The 18,784-nt window shown below is 43.6% G+C and overlaps 1 protein-coding gene across 1 annotated transcript in view; it reads left to right on the forward strand.

Moving 5' to 3' along the window:
- The window catches only part of LOC141132135 (solute carrier family 23 member 1-like), a 420,625-nt gene that overhangs the window by 191,541 nt on the left and 210,300 nt on the right, over positions 1 to 18,784 (forward strand). The window contains exon 7 of the mRNA XM_073620201.1: positions 7,208 to 7,364. Coding sequence (XP_073476302.1) covers positions 7,208 to 7,364 — 157 coding nt within the window. The remainder of the gene's footprint in view (positions 1 to 7,207; positions 7,365 to 18,784) is intronic.

Below are 18,784 nucleotides of genomic sequence, written 5' to 3' on the forward strand. Positions count from 1 at the left end.
TTGCTGCTAATGATTTAGCAAAAAATTCTCTCCAAATGTACTTTCTGAGCCTTTTTTCTATCAAAGTGTGCTGAGAGTATTAGTGGTGCTTTGTTTCTCCCACCTATGTCAACAAGACCCCCAAAAGTGGAAGCTCCGCTTATCTGCCTCCTCCTCCCCTCTGGTGCCACATTTGACACCTTCCATGGGGGGGAGCGGATACCTGTTTTTGACAGGTATCCATCCCCACTTTGAGATACCTCGCCATTGCAAGATAACTCAGAAGTTCGGCCCCCCTCCTCCTACCCCCGCCACCAGGCCATTCAGAATTTGCAGCATGCTTCGTGCATGCGCAGTAGAGTACCGGCTGTGAAGCTGTGAATGCTTGACAATGCTTCTGTCATATTAGTTATAATTTCTGCCAAGTTTCTGTCAAGTTATTATTTCTGTCCTTACATACACTTTAAAGGCACCTAGCTGCCTGCCTGGTGTATAATATAATAAAAAAATATAATATCATATAAGAAAAATAGGACACTGATGTTTTTAGACTATTCCATTTGCTGGTTGAATGTTTTTCATTGATATAAAATGTAAAATACCACATTTGGCAACTAGATAGCACCAAGCCTGATAGGAAATTCCAATGATATTTAGGCCTCATGCACACTGGGCGTTTTTACAGCTGCTATTTTGGGTGTCTGGGGAACCTCCATACAAAATTCTTTTTAAAAATGGCATAGGGTCCCCCCAAGACCCATACTAGATCCTTATCTGAGCATACAGCCTGGCAGGCCAGGAAAGGGGGGGGACATACCCCTCCTAAACCATACCAGGCCAATGTGCCCTTAACATGGTGGTTGTGGGGTCTTTGGGCAGGGGGCTTATCGGAATCTGGAAGCCCCCTTTAACAAGGGGGCCCCCAGCTCCTAGCCCCCCTCATGTTAATGAGTATGGGGTAAATAGTACCCTTTCTCATTCACCAAAAAAGTGTAAAAAGTAACTAAAAACACAACACAAAGTTTTTGACAGGTCCTTTTTAAAAAAAATCAAAAATAATAAAAATGTCCCTCCCGGTGTAGATCCATCATCAATCAGGACATCCGCCACCAACGGCGACCCAAAAAAAGAGAGAACCCCCCTCAATCCAGACAAAGGCTCCTGTCGTCTGACAGCTCTTAAATAACTAAGGGGCAGGGCTACCTGGTGATAATATTGGGTGACCCCCTTGTGATCAACTGAGGGCATGCTGGGTTGGTGATGTAACAAGGGGGCAGTGTCACCCGGTGATGTCATCAGGTGCCCCCTTAGTTATTTAAGAGCTGTCAGATGCTCACTAGTTCCCCCCCCCGCCTGCCAGGCTGCATGCTCAAGTAAGGGTCTGGTGTAAATTTGAGGGATCTCAAAAAAACTGGCATGGTTTCCCCTCAAAATCCATACCAGACCTAAGGTTCTGGTATGGATTTAGGGGGGCCCACTGCGTTTTTTTTTTAATTTTGGCATAGGGTTCGCCCTAAAATCTATAGCAGACCCAAAGGACCTGGTATAGATGGGGGACCCCACGTGTTTTTTTTCACATTTTTTTTATTGCCGGCAATGGTTTTGATTACATTCAGCTGTCAGCGGGGAACCCCGCTGGCGGCTGAGGACTCATCCATTTTTAAGGCCCACTTTCTAGCTGCTTTACGGCCCACTCCTTAACAACCAGCTATTTACTGGTTGTTAGGGACACAGGCAGCCCCGCTTCTTAATGTTAAAGCTACTACATGTAGCTTACACACTAGGATAAACACTGCTAAATGCCGGCAAAAAATGCTTAAATATTAGTGTTTTTTGTCCAGCATTTCTAAAGCAGTTTTTAGCTGCCTAGTGTGCATGAAGCCCTAGTGCCTACTGTGGCTGAAAGCAGTATTTTCCATCTTAAATTAAAAAAACATTCGACCAGCACAGGAAATAACATTAACAACACCTCAAATGCAGGTCATAAACAGAGTGCATTTGCCTGCACCAGATCACTAGGGATGAGCCCTTGGTTCGGTTCGCATCGAAACATGCGAACAGGGAAAAAATTTGTACGAACAAGTGAACACCGTTAAAGTCTATGGGACACGAACATGAAAAAGTGCTAATTTTAAAGGCTTATATGCAAGTTATTGCCATGTATTATGGCATGCCATATGCATTTTTTCAGGAGCAGTGATTTTATTAATGCTTAAAGTGAAACAATAAACATGAAATATTCCTTTAAATATCGTGCCTGGGGGGTGTCCTTAGTATGCCTATAAAGTAGCACATCTTTCCCATATTTAGAACAATACCGCAGTAAAATGACATTTCTAAAGGAAGAAATTTCATTTAAAACTGCTTGCGGCTGTAATGTATTGATGGATTCCGTCAATATAGATAAAAATCATTGTAAAACATGGCATGGGGACCTAGGTCCTGCCCCAGGGCACATGTATCTATGCAAAAAAAAGTTTTAAAAAACACAGTTTTTTTCAAGAGCAGTGATTTTAATAATGCTTGAAGTGAAACAATAAAATTGAAATATTCCTTTAAATATCGTGCCTGGGGGGGTCCTTAGTATGCCTGTAAAGTAGCGCATTTTTCCTGTGTTTAGAATAATACCACAGCAAAATGAAATTTCTAAAGGGAGAAAAGTAATTTAAAACTACTCACGGCTGTAATAAATTGTCGGATCCCAGCAATACAGATAAAAATCATAGAAAAAAACGGCATGGGTTCCCCCCAGTCCATTACCAGGCCCTTAGGGTATGAATATTAAGGGGAACCCTTCACCAAAATTTAAAAAAAATGGAGTAGGGGTCCCCCCAAAATTCATACCAGACCCTTATCCGAGCATGCAACCTGGTAGGCCGCAGGAAAAGGCGGGGAGAGCACCCCCCCCGAACCGTACCAGGCCTCATGCTCTCAAAATGGGGAGGATGCTTTGGGGTCGCTCCCAAAGCACATTGTCCCCATGTTTATGGGGACAAGGGCCTCATCCCCACAACCCCCTGCACGGAGTCTGTGAGTGAGGGGCTTATTGGAATCTGGAAGCCCCTTTTAACAATTGGACCCCCAGATGAATGGTTATTGAGTACATTGTACCCCTACTCATTCACTAAAAAAGTGTCAAACTGTTAAAAATGACAAGAGACAGCTTGGGACAAAGCTGTCCCCCACAACCACCTCCCCATGTTAAGGGCATGTGGCCTAGCACGGTTCAGGAGGGGGTGCGCTCTCTCATCCCCCCTTTTTCCTGCGGCCTGCCAGGTTGCATGCTCGGATAAGGGTCTGATATGGGATTTGGGCAGACCCCTATGCCTTTTTTTTATAATTTTGACGCATGGTTCCCCTTAAAATCCATACCGGACCTGAAGGGCCTGGTATGGATTTTGGAGGGATCCCTATGCCATTTTTTAAAAAAAGATTTGGCGCAGGGTTCCCCGTAATATCCATACCAGACCTGAAGGGCCTGGTATGAATTTTGAGGGGACCCCCACACATTTTTATTTTAAATTTTGGATAGAGGTTCCCCTTAATATTCATACCAGACCCAAAGGGCCTGGTAATGTACTGGGGGGAACCCATGCCGTTTTTTTGCAATGATTTTTATCTGTATTGCTGGTTTGGCTATGTTTCAACTACGTTTGTTCTATTTACTTTTATTAATAAACAAGTGTGATTTAACTGTACTTTTGTCTTGGTCTGATTCATGGTTTCTGACACCGGGATCCGACAATACATTACAGCCACAAATATTTCATTTTTATTGTTTCGCTTCAAGCATTATTAAAATCATTGCTCCTGAAAAAAGGCCATTTTTAAAACTTTTTTTTTTGCATTGCTACATGTCCCCTGGGGCAGGACCCAGGTCCCCACGCTGTTCTTTACAATGATTTCTATCTATATTGCCGGAATCTGACAAGCAGTTTTGGATGAGATTTTTCCTTTAGAAATGTCATTTTTCTGCGGTATTGTTCTAAACACTGGAAAGATGCACTACTTTACAGGCATACTAAGGACACCCCCCCTCCAGGCATGATATTTAAAGGAATATTTCATTTTTATTGTTTCACTTTAAGCATTAATAAAATCACCACTCCTGAAAAAACGGCCGTTTATAAAACTTTTTTTTTAATTGATACATGTCCCCTGGGGCAGGACCCGGGTCCCCATACACTTTTTATGACAATAACTTGCATATAAGCCTTTAAAATTAGCACTTTTGGTTTTACATGTTCATCAGGCTCATCCCTACAGATCACATGGTACAAAAGGACCTTGTGATTTGGTTGCGGTGCTGCTCCAAAAAAGGTGCATGCACGTCTTTGGCGCAATGCGGTGTAAACTGAGCTCATTCTAACTTAATGAGCTCAAATCACACTGCACTAAATGGCATGTGAATTGCACAGGAATGCGGTGTGGTTCTTGTGCAATTTACATGCAGTTCATAGTGAGAATCGAGGTTAAGGGTTTCTTCAGATTTATTAAAAAAAACAACAAAATGTGTGAACTGTCATTCCTACAAGAGGGAAGAAACACAGTTCATACAAAAAGTATACAGTCACTTAACCTCTGGTAGCTCCAGCCAGATGACCAGCAGATTGATGGAGAAAAGATTTAACACAGTTAAAACTTCTTACGCTACCTGGGTGTTCTTCAACACAATGTACATTTTTGCGCAGACATTGTCAGACAAGTCTTCTAAAGTATCAAGGACTTCTTCTGAAATAAACCTTTCATTGAACTAAAAGTAAGCACAACAAATTTAATTGGCCATTCTTTATATCATCCTCTTTGTGAACTAGTAGCTATAAATAAACCTGTCGCTATAGCTCATGGCTAGTAGGTCATATAAATCTTTTTTTCTACTTCTCCCACTTGCCTGAATGCAAATACTAAAAAAGAAGAGAAGAGTCTAAGCAAAATTATCATCTTCATCTTGTGAAGTCAATAAATTATACTATACAGTTAGCATAGTTTAAACACGATTTTCTACCAGATCTCTGGAGCTGGAATTCCTTCAGGAAATTCTTCAGTATGTAATTATGTAAAGAGACAGTACACAAAAATGCAAGAGGGTGCCAAATACAGCATGAATGCTAAATTGTGGTAATTTTATTGGCAATTTGTTTAGAAAGTTGCAAAATTGACGTCAACATTAGTACATCTGAGTACTTAACAACAGTGAAAAATTCTCTGTGCCTGGAGTTGGTCCAATTATTATACAAAATCCTAGTACAAAACAGACATATAGAAAAGTCTAATATGCAGGATGTGTATCACATAACTGGTTAGAAGACAAGATGACAAGAGGGATTCCCTTACACCTGTGGTCCATACACCCCTGGAATGGAGAACAGGGGATGAGATGGTACAGAATGATATGAGTGTCAAAAGTCCACAGACGGTGGTTGGTAACCGAAGAGGCTGACAGCAGGCAAGGCAGAAGGCAGAGTAGTGGTTTGGAGGCAGGGTGAAGTCCCACTAGGAAGTCAGTAGCATCATGGTCAAGAGATAGGCCAAAGCCACACCAGGTATTCAGCAGAACTGTGGTCAGGAGGCAGGCCAAGGTCACACAGGGAAGTTGGCACAGATGAATCCTGATCAAGAGCTAGCCAGTCAGCAATGAACAGGCAGAGAAAGCCAGGGTCAGGATTACCCCAGGTCACAACAGAAAATCAGAACAGAGATGAATCCAGGGGCTGGCTGAGATGGCAACATGTAAGCCGAATGCAGATACAGATGTGGAATCAGGTTGCAGGGTAACAGCTTAAAGGCTAGTACACACTGGTCGAATATCAGCCGGTATTGGCTATTTCAACAGAAACCGGCCAACATTCGGCCAGAGTATACAGCAGCCTGTCTGACAGAAGTCAGCCAAACTTCCAGCTTCTGTTTAAGGGACATGCTGTAAAACCAGCAGCCAATCCACATCCAATCAGCGCTTGCAGCCAATGGTTGTTATTATTATTATTATTATTATTATTATTATTATTATAATACAGGGCTTATATAGCGCCAACAGTTTGCGCATTGCTTTACAACATGGGGGCAAACAGTACATTTACAATACAATTCAATACCGGAGGGATCAGAGGGCCCTGCTCGTTAGAGCTTACAGTCTAGAAGGGAGGGTCAAGTGAAATAAAGGGTAACAGCTGTGGGGGATAATCAGATGGAGAAAATGAAATAAAGTTGTCAGGTGTGGGTAGGATAGGCTTCTCTGAAAAGGAGGGTTTTCAGGGATCATCTAAAAGCTAATTGGACAGATTGGGGTAAGGCGTTCCATAGGATTGGAGAGGCTCTTAAAAAGTCCTGGAGGTGAGCATGGGAGGAGGTGATGAGGGAGCTAGAGAGGAGGTCTTGAGAAGAATGAATAGAACGATTAGGTTGGTATTTTGAGACTAGGTCAGTGATGTAGCTGGGGGCAGAGTTATGGATGGCTTTGTAAGTAGTTGTATTTTGAAGTTAGAAGCTGATTGGTTACTAGGCACAGCTGCACCAGATTATGTAGGACCTTTGAGAATAAAATGGTGGTATTTGACATTTTTTTTGTCAACTCTTTATCAGAGGCATATTTTTAGTAAACAATATGCTAAAGCTCATTTTATGGCATGCAAACACAATATATAACCCAATCTTTTGGGAAAAATGTAAACAAAATTGAAACGAAGTTGCCTATCATACCCAATATGTCAAGCCCTAAATGTGCGGCAACCCATGAAATGGTGACAGCTGGAGTTAGGCAATAGTTACATCACTGGCTTCACACAAAGGGTATGATATTCTAAGAAGTTTATTATTAATTTAATAATTTGAGCCTGTGTTTACTTTCATTTAAAAGTTCAAACACTCCTACGCTCAGACAGGGGTACATCTACTGCAGTCCTCCTCAGATTGGGGAATCTTCAACAAACTGCAAAAACACACAGGCGGATGCAAACGCCTAGTGCATTACAACCACAGATATTTATTAAAGTTCAAACACAATAACATACTCACAAACAACGGCTGGAATTTTTATCTGTATTGCCTGCTCATTCTAAAAAAATATGGGATTCCGGTACGCATGAAAGGACGATTGAAAAAATGAAGCTTTATTTGGCCAAATTAAAAAATGAACCAGTTCCATACTATTTTGCTGCAAATGTCTGTAATTACTGTTTTTACATTGTAAGAAGAAGAAAGAATTAAAACGTTGCTTTCAAACTCTTTCAAGGTATTATTAGGAATGTGCTTATCATGGCTGATTTGTTACATTTTGACGTATTGCAACATTTTCCCAAGAGACCCAGTAATTTATGGATTTCCTGCTCGGACTGATATTAACACTGATGCCATAATCAATTCACCTTGGTTTCATATTCCATATCCAGGTATGCTTAATTCTACAGTTCTGGGTAAACACACAAACAAAATCTGCTGTCTCCCTTTTTTAGGTCAGCATTAGATATTTGTTGTGTTGTTCAAACTTAATGTGAAATTGTAGAAAAATAAACTTTCAAGGTATGGCAATGTAAGTCAAGTGCTTGTATTTAGCAGATCATTTTATTTTATTTTTCATGTATTACTTCAACCATGACACAGCTTTCATCTAGAAGTATAATACACTAATATGGATGCAAAAACAAAAAAATGGAAATAAGATCTTGGTTTTCCATTTCCAAAAATGTTCTGTTTTCCACCTTGTGGCCCACGTTTTTCGCTCTTTGATAAATTAGACTTTTGTGAAACCTGAATGTGTCAGTTTTATTTTTAAGTTTTATGTACAATAGGTAATTCTTTGGATGGTATTTTTTTAAGTAAAAAACTCTTGTCTGTTTTTTGCCCCTCCATTTGCTAGCAATAGTGCTTCCCCCACCCTCAGTATTTAAGCTTTTATTTATAAAACCATTGAAATCTGGTATTGAATTACAACCATAAAGATACAGCGGTTCTCTATGGAATCTACTGTATTTGAAAAGTGGAGAACATCAGAAAAGAGCTATAGAGAAAAGAGTAATTTGGATTTTTCAGTATATATATGAATACACTTGAGTAGAACTATGGAATATAGGGATTGTCAAATACTGTTTCTATGTTTTTAGCACTTTTTGACACTTTTTTGGTGAATGGGTGGGGGTACATAGTACCCCTCACTCATTCACATAGGGGGAGGCGGGATCTGTGGGCCCCCTTTGTAAAGGGGGTTTCCAGATTCCTATAAGCCCTCTGCCTGCAGACCCCCACAACCACAGCCCAGGGTTATGCGGAAGAGACCTTTGTCCCCATCAACATGGGGACAAGGTGCTTTGGGGTCCCCATGTTGAGGGCATGTGGCCCCCCATTTTGAGGGCATGTGGCCTAGTATGGTTTGGTGGGGGGGGCGCTCGCCCGCCCCTCCCCCTCCTGGCCTGCCAGGTTGCATGCTCAGATAAGGGTCTAGTATGGATTTTGGGGGGGACCCATGCCGTTTTTTGAAAATTTTGTAATGAGGTTCCCCTTAAAATCCATACCAAAACCGGAGGACCCCATACCGTTTTTTAACATTTTTCTCTTGCTGGCAATTTTATTGTATTGTCGGCAATTTAAATGTCATTTCATGCATTTTTTTTCTTTAGAAATGTCATTATTGCTGCAGCATATTCTATACATGCTACAGATGCGGCACTTTACAGGCAGACTAATGGAACCCCCCAGACACTATATTTAAAGGATTTTTTAATTTTTATTGTTGCACTTTAACCACTTAAGGACCAAACCTCTTTCTGAGATTTGTTGGTTACAAGTTAAAAACAGTTTTTTTGCTAGAAAATTACTTAGAAGCCCCAAACATTATACATTTTTTCTTCTAACACCGTAGAGAATAAAATGGTGGTCATTGCAATACTTTCTGTCACACTGTATTTGCGCAGTGGTCTTACAACGCACTTTTTGTGGAAAAAATACACTTATTTGAATAAAAAAAAAAGACAAAAGTAAAGTTAGCCCAATTTTTTTACATTGTGAAAGATAATGTTACACTGAGTAAATTGATACCCAACATGTCACACTTCAAAATTGCGCCCGCTCGTGGAATGGCAACAAACATTTACCCTTAAAAATCTCCATAGGCGACGTTTAAAAAATTCTATAGGTTGCATGTTTTGAGTTACAGAGGAGGTCTAGGGCTAGAATTATTGCTCTCGCTCTACCAATCACGGCGCTATCTCACATGTGTAATTTGAACACCGTTTTCATATGCGGGCGCTATTCACGTATGCGTTCGCTTCTGCATGTGAGCTCGGCGGGACGTGGCTCATTTAAATTTTTTTTTTCTTATTTATTTTACCTTTTATTTTTTATTTTTACACTGTTCTTTTTTAAAAAAAAAATTGTGTCACTTTTATTCCTATTACAAGGGATGTAAATATCCCTTGTAATAGAAAAAAAGTATAACAGAACCTCTTAAATATGAGATGTGGGGTCAAAAAGACCTCAGATCTCATATTTACACTAAAATGCAATAACAAAAAAAAAAAAAGCTAGGGGCGGGAGTGACGTTTTGACGTCGCTTCCACCCTGCAATGGTATAGAGAAGGGTGGGGGCCATCTTCCCCTAACTCGTCTCCATACCCAGGAAGGAGAAACATCCCATCACCTCCGCCACTACCGACGTCTCCAGTAAGTGGTGGAGGGCACCGGAGAGCAGCAGGAAGGGGGCCCTCTCCCACCGCCGATAAAAGTGATCTCGCGGCAAAGATCACTGTTAGCGGAAACCGGGCCGCACGCTGAAGAAGAGATGGCTGCTGCCATAACAACGATGTTCCTCTTTAAAGACAGGTCATATATCGGCGTGCGGCCGTCCGGAAGTGGTTAAGCATTATTAAAATAACTGCTCCATTAAAAACTATCTTTTTTTAAAAAAAGTTTTGCATTGATATGTCCCCCAGGGTAGTATTCGGGTAGTATCCAGGGTAGTACGCAGGGTAGTACGCAGGACCCCATAACCTTTTTTATGGCCAATTACTGGCATATAAGCCTTTAAAATGGGGACTTTTTATTTTTCAAGTTCGGGTCCCATACACTTTAATAGGGTTCGGAGGTTCGGGTCAGAACTTTTTCTCTGTTCGGGAGTTCTGGTGTGAATCGAACAGGGGGGTGTTCGGCCCATCTCTACCTTGTACACGCTATACGTTTTTTTTTTCATTAACTGCCAGCAGTGATCGGATGCCAATTGGATGCTGGCTTCCCAGCATGCCTGTTTGACAGAAACACAACTGACTTCTGTGGAACAGGGAGCTGTACACACAGCCAAAAGTCTACTGGTTCCTGCCAACCGACCGTTTTCGACCGATTTTTGGCCCGTATGTACCCAGCATTAGTCTAGTCACATATGGGTCGTAGTGGGTTCCAGTGGGTTTTAAAACAGGCACATGGCCCACCACCATTCTCAGTGACACATCTGCCCATATTATGGGTGACCATAAGGCAGATATAACCCTATTGCACATACTCAATCTTTTACTTTAATCTTTTACTTTTCTACATAGCAAAAACTGCAGAATCGGATCCACTAGAAGGAAGATTTTCCAACAAATTAAACAAGAAACCCTCCCTGTGCAATAATGGGAACCTTATTTAAAACACTTTTTATCACCTTCTAGAACACATGTCAAAAACACGCCTGGGGGCCAAATCTAGCCAACAGGCCTTATCATGCGGCCCTCACACTCAGTTTTGTAGCCAGTCTGAGACACTGCAACACCGATCTAGGTAAAGAGTCTCTGACGGAGACTCTTTACCATGTGATCAGCCGTGTCCAATCACAGATGATCACAGTGTAAACAGGAAGAGCCGTTGATATGCTTTTCCTCACTTGTGTCTGTCTGACACCTATCAGTGCCCATCAGTGCAGTCTTTCAGTGCCCATCAGTGCCGCCTATGTGTACCCATCAGTGCTGCATATCAGTGCCACCTATCAGTGCCGCCTATCAGTGCCCCATCAGTGCCACATATTAGTGCCCATCATCAGTGCCATCTCATTGGTGCCCATCAGTGCTGCCTTATTAGTGCCCGTCAGTGGAGCCCCATCAGTGGCCATCAGTGAAGGAGAAAACTTACTATTTACAAAGTTTTGTAACAGAAACAAAAAAAAACATTTTTTTTTCAATATTTTCGGACAGTGCCACCTTATCAGTGCCTGTCAGTGGAGCCCCATCAGTGCCTATCAGTGAAGGAGAAAACTTACTTATTTACAAAGTTTTGTAATAGAAACAAAAAAAAAACTTTTTTTTTTTAAGATTTTTGGTCTTTTTTTTATTTGTTTAGCAGAAAATAATAATCCCAGTGGTGATCAAATACCACCAAAAGAAAGCTCTATTTGTGGGAACAAAATGATAAAAATTTAGTTTGGGTACAGTGTAGCATGACCGCGCAATTGTCATTCAAAGTGCGACAGCGATGAAAGCTGAAAATTGGTCTGGGCAGGAAGGTGTATAAGTGCCTTGTATTGAAGTGGTTAAGAAAGGAAATAAATTCTACAGATTATACTGAAAAATTACAGATATGGTAAAACTCTGGAGTAGTAGGTTTCAGATTGTAATAACTTAGTTTTTAGTTTTTTCTTGAGCAGCTGCTTTTAAAATAAAACAGACTGACTTTTTAGGATTTGCTTCAGGGAAAGTAGCATTCCAGTGACACATTGTACATCTTTAATCCTTTCCTTGTATGGTTCTTGCTAATAGAGATCAGACGTATTCTCACTTAGGTCAATCTACTGATGTTAGCAACATGCACAATATATCAGGTCTCCTGTCTTTTGGTGGTCATAGACTGGCATTTGTTTTAGAATAATGGGCAGTAAAGCATATGTCTGTCAAGCTTATTGGATCTTCCCAATTCAACCACATGCATAAAAAACTAGCGTAAAAGCTCTTTTCCCTTCTTTCTGCATGTCAAATGGAAATTTTCTAACGTACAGAAAAAATGCAAATTGCTACTCCTGATAATCGGAACAATTTTACAGTATCTCTGCACGGTACAGTACACAATCACATTATTTTAAAGGCATTATACACTTTCAAATGTTTTTGTATTTTTAACTAGGTATTAGAGTAGTTATATCCTATCTTAGATTGAATGCTCTAACGAGCAGGGCCCTCAGATTCCTACTGTATTAAAGTGTATTGTATTTGTACTGTCTACCCTCAAGTTGTAAAGCGTTGTGTAAACTATCGGCACTAAAAAAAATCCCCTATAATAATAATAATAATAATAATAATATTTTGTTTGTTTGCCTTACCTTGTAATGACAACGTGTTTCTAAGGCGAAAGAGCGGTGGAGAAGGCGGCCGGCTGACCGATGCCTTTAAACAACTCTTTAGTCCTCAGCGCCCAGGGCTTAAGCAACCATCGGCAGCGTCTGCGTTATATGGTGCAGGAATATCTAGGGGCAAGAGCAGACTTGGCGATCTTTCCAACTGAGCATCCACTGGGTTACTGGGTCTTGAGAATGGACCACTAGCCAGAACTTGCTCAATATGTAATCAAGCTACTGGCCCGTCCTGCATCCAGCGTGCTTTCTGAACAGACATTCAGTGCTGCTGGAGGGCTTGTATTATATCAAAGAGTGCGCCTGTCCACAGACTCCGTTGATAGGCTTACAATTGTCAAAATGAATCAGTCCTGAACCAGCAGCTATTAAAGTGGAGTTCAACCCAAAAATGGAACTTCCACTTTTTGGATCCCCCCCCTCCGGTGTCACGTTTGGCACCTTTCAGGGGGAAGGAAGGAGCAGATACCTGTCTAATACAGGTATTTGCTCCCACTTCCTGGCATAGATCACCACGGCGCTTGCGGTGACCTATGCCACTTCCGGTGCCTACCCTCTCCTCCACCACTGTATTCTGTGAGACACAGAACACAGCAGGGACCAGAGAGAACGCGCAGCGCGAGTCGCGCATGCGCAGTAGGGAACCTGGAAGTGAAGCCTCACGGCTTCACTTCCTTATTCCCTTACCGAGGATGGCAGGGGCAGTGGTCGAGAGCCGAAGGACGGATCAGCTTCGGCTGCCGACATCGCGGGCTCCCTGGACAGGTAAGTGTCCATATATTAAAAGTCAGCAGCTGCAGTATTTGTAGCTGCTGGCTTTTAATATTTTTTTTTCAGTGAACCTCCGCTTTAAGCCCCTGATGCTGATGTAACTGATTGAATTTGCTAGGGATCTAGGATCCCTTGAAGACCGCCTATACTACCTATATTATTCATGAATCTTTATGCTAGCTTCCAACAATATTTTTGGTTTAGGGCACCACCAACACCTACGGCCCAATTTTTCTGCACCCATTTAACAGGTGCAAAAATTTCAATTTTTTCACTAATTTTTAACAGCAGCCAACAAGAGTAACTGTGTGGGGTTACAGTGTTCAGGCACTGCCAACACCCAAGGTCCACCTGCACCTGTTTGACAGGGCCATGTAATTTAAATTTTTTCACTAATTTTTAACAGCAGGGCCCGTTGCTGTGCTCAACAAGAGTAACTGTGAGGGGTTACAGTGTTCTTGGTGACCTTGGGCCTGGGCTCGGGTGTGGACGGAACCCTCGTACAAACCACAGGGCTGTCCCAGACAGGAGCACAGAGGCACAGGAGGAGCAAGAAAGAACAGCAGAAGAAAGCACTGCCGGGCAAGTCTCCGGGGAGAGGAACAACTGGTCGCAGCCAGGAGGGCTGGTGAGTGACATGCACAGACCTGAGAGAACTGGGGAGGCACGCCTGAGAGGACTGGGAGGGTGCAATCTGGAATGGGTGTAGAGCCAGAGGAATGAACTGTGGTGTCATGGGCAGTGGAGAAGGGTAGCTGCAGCCAGGAGGGCTGGCAGGGCCTGAAGATGGCTGACTGGGCTCAGTAGCCGCATGTAGAACAGCATCAGAGACTTTCTATCTTGCTACATTATAGGGGCCGTAAAGGGCAATTGCTAAGGCCTGGCTGAGCCAGTGTCAGGCCTAACCATGCGGTGCTATCTGTGCCTGAAGGCTCATGCAAGTAGAGTGCTGGAGGAGCTGAGGAGTAATAGTCTGCAGTAAGAGTTGTGCTGGAGGAAGAGAGGCCTGTATATACCTGAGAGTATATAAGTTGTCCCAAATTATTGTTCTAAAATTCACCAATTGATTCTTCTAAAATTCACCAATTGATTCTTCTAAAATTCACTGGGCACCCCATACTTCCTATACCCTATCCAAGTTCAACCCCTTCAATTAAAATAAAAACAAAGCTAATGGACTGTTCATTGCCTTGGAGTGACTGAGGATTGAATGTCAGGCTGGGCAGGGTGACAGGTGGGCCACAACACTCAGATGCCTCTACGGGGGTATATATAATAATATATTACAGTGGGGAGTAGGGATGAGCCGAACACCCCCCTGTTCGGTTCGCACCAGAACATGCGAACAGGAAAAAAGTTTGTTCGAACGCGCGAACACCGTTAAAGTCTATGGGACACGAACATGAATAATCAAAAGTGCTAATTTTAAAGGCTTATATGCAAGTTATTGTCATAAAAAGTGTTTGGGGACCTGGGTCCTGCCCCAGGGGACATGGATCAATGCAAAAAAAAGTTTTAAAAACGGCCGTTTTTTCAGGAGCAGTGATTTTAATAATGCTTAAAGTCAAACAATAAAAGTGTAATATCCCTTTAAATTTCGTAGCTGGGGGGTGTCTATAGTATGCCTGTAAAGGGGCGCATGTTTCCCGTGTTTAGAACAGTCTGACAGCAAAATGACATTTCGAAGGAAAAAACACATTTAAAACTACTCGCGGCTATTGCATTGCCGACAATACACATAGAAGTTCATTGATAAAAAAGGCATGGGAATTCCCCACAGGGGAACCCCGAACCAAAATTTAAAAAAAAATGACGTGGGGGGTCCCTCTAAATTCCATACCAGGCCCTTCAGGTCTGGTATGAATATTAAGGGGAACCCCGGCCAAAATTTAAAAAAAAAATGACGTGGGGTTCCCCCTAAATTCCATACCAGACCCTTCAGGTCTGGTATGGATTTTAAGGGGAACCCCGCGCCAAAAAAAAAAAAAAAAAAAAAGGCGTGGGGTCCCCCCAAAAATCCATACCAGACCCTTATCCGAGCACGCAACCTGGCGGGCCGCAGGAAAAGAGGAGGGGACGAGAGTGCGCCCCCCCTCCTGAACCGTACCAGGCTACATGCCCTCAACATTGGGAGGGTGCTTTGGGGTAGCCCCCAAAACACCTTGTCCCCATGTTGATGAGGACAAGGGCCTCATCCCCACAACCCTGGCCGGTGGTTGTGGGGGTCTGCGGGCCAGATTCCGGATAAGCCCCCTTTAACAAGGGGACCCCCAGATCCCGCCCCCCCGTGTGAAATGGTAAGGGGGTACTTACCCCTACCATTTCACTAAAAAACTGTCAAAAATGTTAAAAATGACAAGAGACAGTTTTTGACAATTCCTTTATTTAAATGCTTCTTCTTTCTTCTATCTTCCTTCATCTTCTTCTTCTGGTTCTTCTGGCTCTTCTGGTTCTTCCTCCGGCGTTCTCGTCCAGCATCTCCTCCGCGGCGTCTTCTATCTTCTTCTCCTCAGGCCACTCCGCACGCATGGCATGGGGGGAGGCTCCCGCTCTTCTCTTCGTTTTCATCTCTTCTTCCTTCTTCTCTTCTTCTCTTCTTCATTTTCTTCTCCGGGCCGCTCCGCATCCATGCTGGCATGGAGGGAGGCTCCCGCTGTGTGACGACGTCTCCTCGTCTGACGGTTCTTAAATAACGGGGGCGGGGCCACCCGGTGACCCCGCCCCCCTCTGACGCACGGCGACTTGACGGGACTTCCCTGTGACGTCACGGGGAATGCCACAGGGAAGTCCCGTCATGTCCCATGCGTCAGAGGGGGGCGGGGTCACCGGGTGGCCCCGCCCCCGTTATTTAAGAACCGTCAGACGAGGAGACGCCAGCACACAGCGGGAGCCTCCCTCCATGCCAGCATGGGTGCGGAGCGGCCCGGAGAAGAAAATGAAGAAGAGAAGAAGAGAAGAAAATGAAGAGAAGAGCGGGAGCCTCCCCCCATGCCATGGGTGCGGAGCGGCCCGAGGAGAAGAAGATAGAAGACGCCGCGGAGGAGATGCTGGACGAGAACGCCGGAGGAAGAACCAGAAGAAGAAGAAGATGAAGGAAGATAGAAGAAAGAAGAAGCATTTAAATAAAGGAATTGTCAACAACTGTCTCTTGTCATTTTTAACATTTTTGACAGTTTTTTAGTGAAATGGTAGGGGTAAGTACCCCCTTACCATTTCACACAGGGGGGGGGCCGGGATCTGGGGGTCCCCTTGTTAAAGGGGGCTTCCAGATTCCGATAAGCCCCCCGCCCGCAGACCCCCACAACCACCGGCCGGGGTTGTGGGGATGAGGCCCTTGTCCTCATCAACATGGGGACAAGGTGTTTTGGGGGGCTACCCCAAAGCACCCTCCCAATGTTGAGGGCATGTGGCCTGGTACGGTTCAGGAGGGGGGGCACACTCTCACCCCCCCTCTTTTCCTGCGGCCTGCCAGGTTGCGTGCTCGGATAAGGGTCTGGTATGGATTTTTGGGGGGACCCCACTCCGTTTTTTTTTTTTTTTTGGCGCGGGGTTCCTTTTAAAATCCATACCAGACCTGAAGGGTCTGGTATGGAATTTAGGGGGAACCCCACGTCATTTTTTTTTTAAATTTTGACCGGGGTTCCCCTTAATATCCATTCCAGACCTGAAGGGCCTGGTATGGAATTTAGGGGGACTCCCACGTCATTTTTTTTTTTCATTTTGGTTCGGGGTTCCCCTGTGGGGAATTCCCATGCCGTTTTTATCAATGAACTTCTATGTGTATTGTCAGCAATGCAATAGCCGCGAGTCATTTTAAATGTGTTTTTTCCTTCTAAATGTCATTTTGCTGTCAGACTGTTCTAAACACAGGAAACATGCGCCCCTTTACAGGCATACTATAGACACCTTCCAGTTACGAAATTTAAAGGAATATTACACTGTTATTGTTTGACTTTAAGCATTATTAAAATCACTGCTCCTGAAAAAACGGCCGTTTTTAAAACTTTTTTTTGCATTGATCCATGTCCCCTGGGGCAGGACCCAGGTCCCCAAACACTTTCTATGAGAATAACTTGCATATAAGCCTTTAAAATTAGCACTTTTGATTTCTCCCATAGACTTTTAAAGGGTGTTCCGCGGCTTTGCCGCGAACACCCCAAATTGTTCGCTGTTCGGCGAACTTGCGAACAGCTAATGTTCGAGTCGAACATGAGTTCGACTCGAACTCAAGGCTCATCCCTAGTGGGGAGTATATAGTGCTATCAGTGTAGTGTGTATATATATATATATATATATATATATATATATATATATATATATATATATTACAGTGGAGAATATATAGTGCAGTCTGTGTAGTATATATAATATAGTGAAGGGTGTATAGTGCAGTGCAGAGTATATAATACAGTGTATTGAAGTGGTTAAGGGGAATCCTATGACAGAATTAAGAAAAAAATGGCGTGGGGTCCCCCCCAATCCATACCAGGCCCTTTGGGTCTAGTATAGATTTTAAGGGGAACTTCATGCCAAAATTTAAAAGAAAACAACGTGGGGTCTCCCCCAAAATCCATACCAGAATCTTATCTGAGCAAGCAGCCTGGCAGGCCAGGAAAAGGGGGGGGAGAGCGAGCCCCCCCCTCCTGAACCGTACCAGGCCACTTGCCCTCAACATGAGGAGGGTTAAGTGTGTTCCCTGGGTGTGTTCTAACTGTAGGGGGGATGGGCTGCCAGTAAGGATGAGCCCCCTTACCATTTCACACGGGGGGCTGGGATCTGGGGGTCCCCTTGTTAAAGGGGGCTTCAAGATTCTGATAAGCCCCCCGCCCGCAGACCCCCACAACCACCGGCCAGGGTTGTGGGGATGAGGCCCTTGTCCTCATCAACATGGGGACAAGGTGTTTTTGGGGGCTACCCCAAAGCACCCTCCCAATGTTGAGGGCATGTGGCCTAGTAAGGTTCAGGAGGGGGGGCGCTCTCTCGTCCCCCCCCCCTCTTTTCCTGCGGCCTGCCAGGTTGCGTGCTCGGATAAGGGTCTGGTATGGATTTTTGGGGGGACCCCACGCCGTTTTTTTGTTTTTTTTTTGGCGCGGGGTTCCCCTTAAAATCCATACCAGACCTGAAGGGTCTGGTATGGAATTTAGGGGGACCCCCACGTCATTTTTTTTTTAAATTTTGGTTCAGGGTTCCCCTGTGGGGAATTCCCATGCCGTTTTTATCAATGAACTTCTATGTGTATTGTCGGACCGGCAATGCAATAGCCGCAAGTAGTTTTAAATGGCTTTATTCCTTTGAAATATCATTTTACTGTCAGACTGTTCTAAACACGGGAAACACGCGCCCCTTTACAGGCATACTATAGACACCCCCCAGCTACGAAATTTAAAGGGATATTACACTTTTATTGTTTGACTTTAAGCATTATTAAAATCACTGCTCCTGAAAAAACGGCCGTTTTTAAAACTTTTTTTTGCATTGATCCATGTCCCCTGGGGCAGGACCCAGGTCCCCAAACACTTTTTATGACAATAACTTGCATATAAGCCTTTAAAATTAGCACTTTTGATTATTCATGTTCGTGTCCCATAGACTTTAATGGTGTTCGCGTGTTTGAACAAACTTTTTTCCTGTTCGCATGTTCTAGTGCGAACCGAACAGGGGGGTGTTCAGCTCATCCCTAGCTGCCAGGAACATGACAGAGATCACTGCTCCCGATGACTGGGAACAGTAGAT

Source organism: Aquarana catesbeiana, linkage group LG03, assembly GCF_042186555.1.
Source record: "Aquarana catesbeiana isolate 2022-GZ linkage group LG03, ASM4218655v1, whole genome shotgun sequence".
NCBI classification, from domain to species: domain Eukaryota; kingdom Metazoa; phylum Chordata; class Amphibia; order Anura; family Ranidae; genus Aquarana; species Aquarana catesbeiana.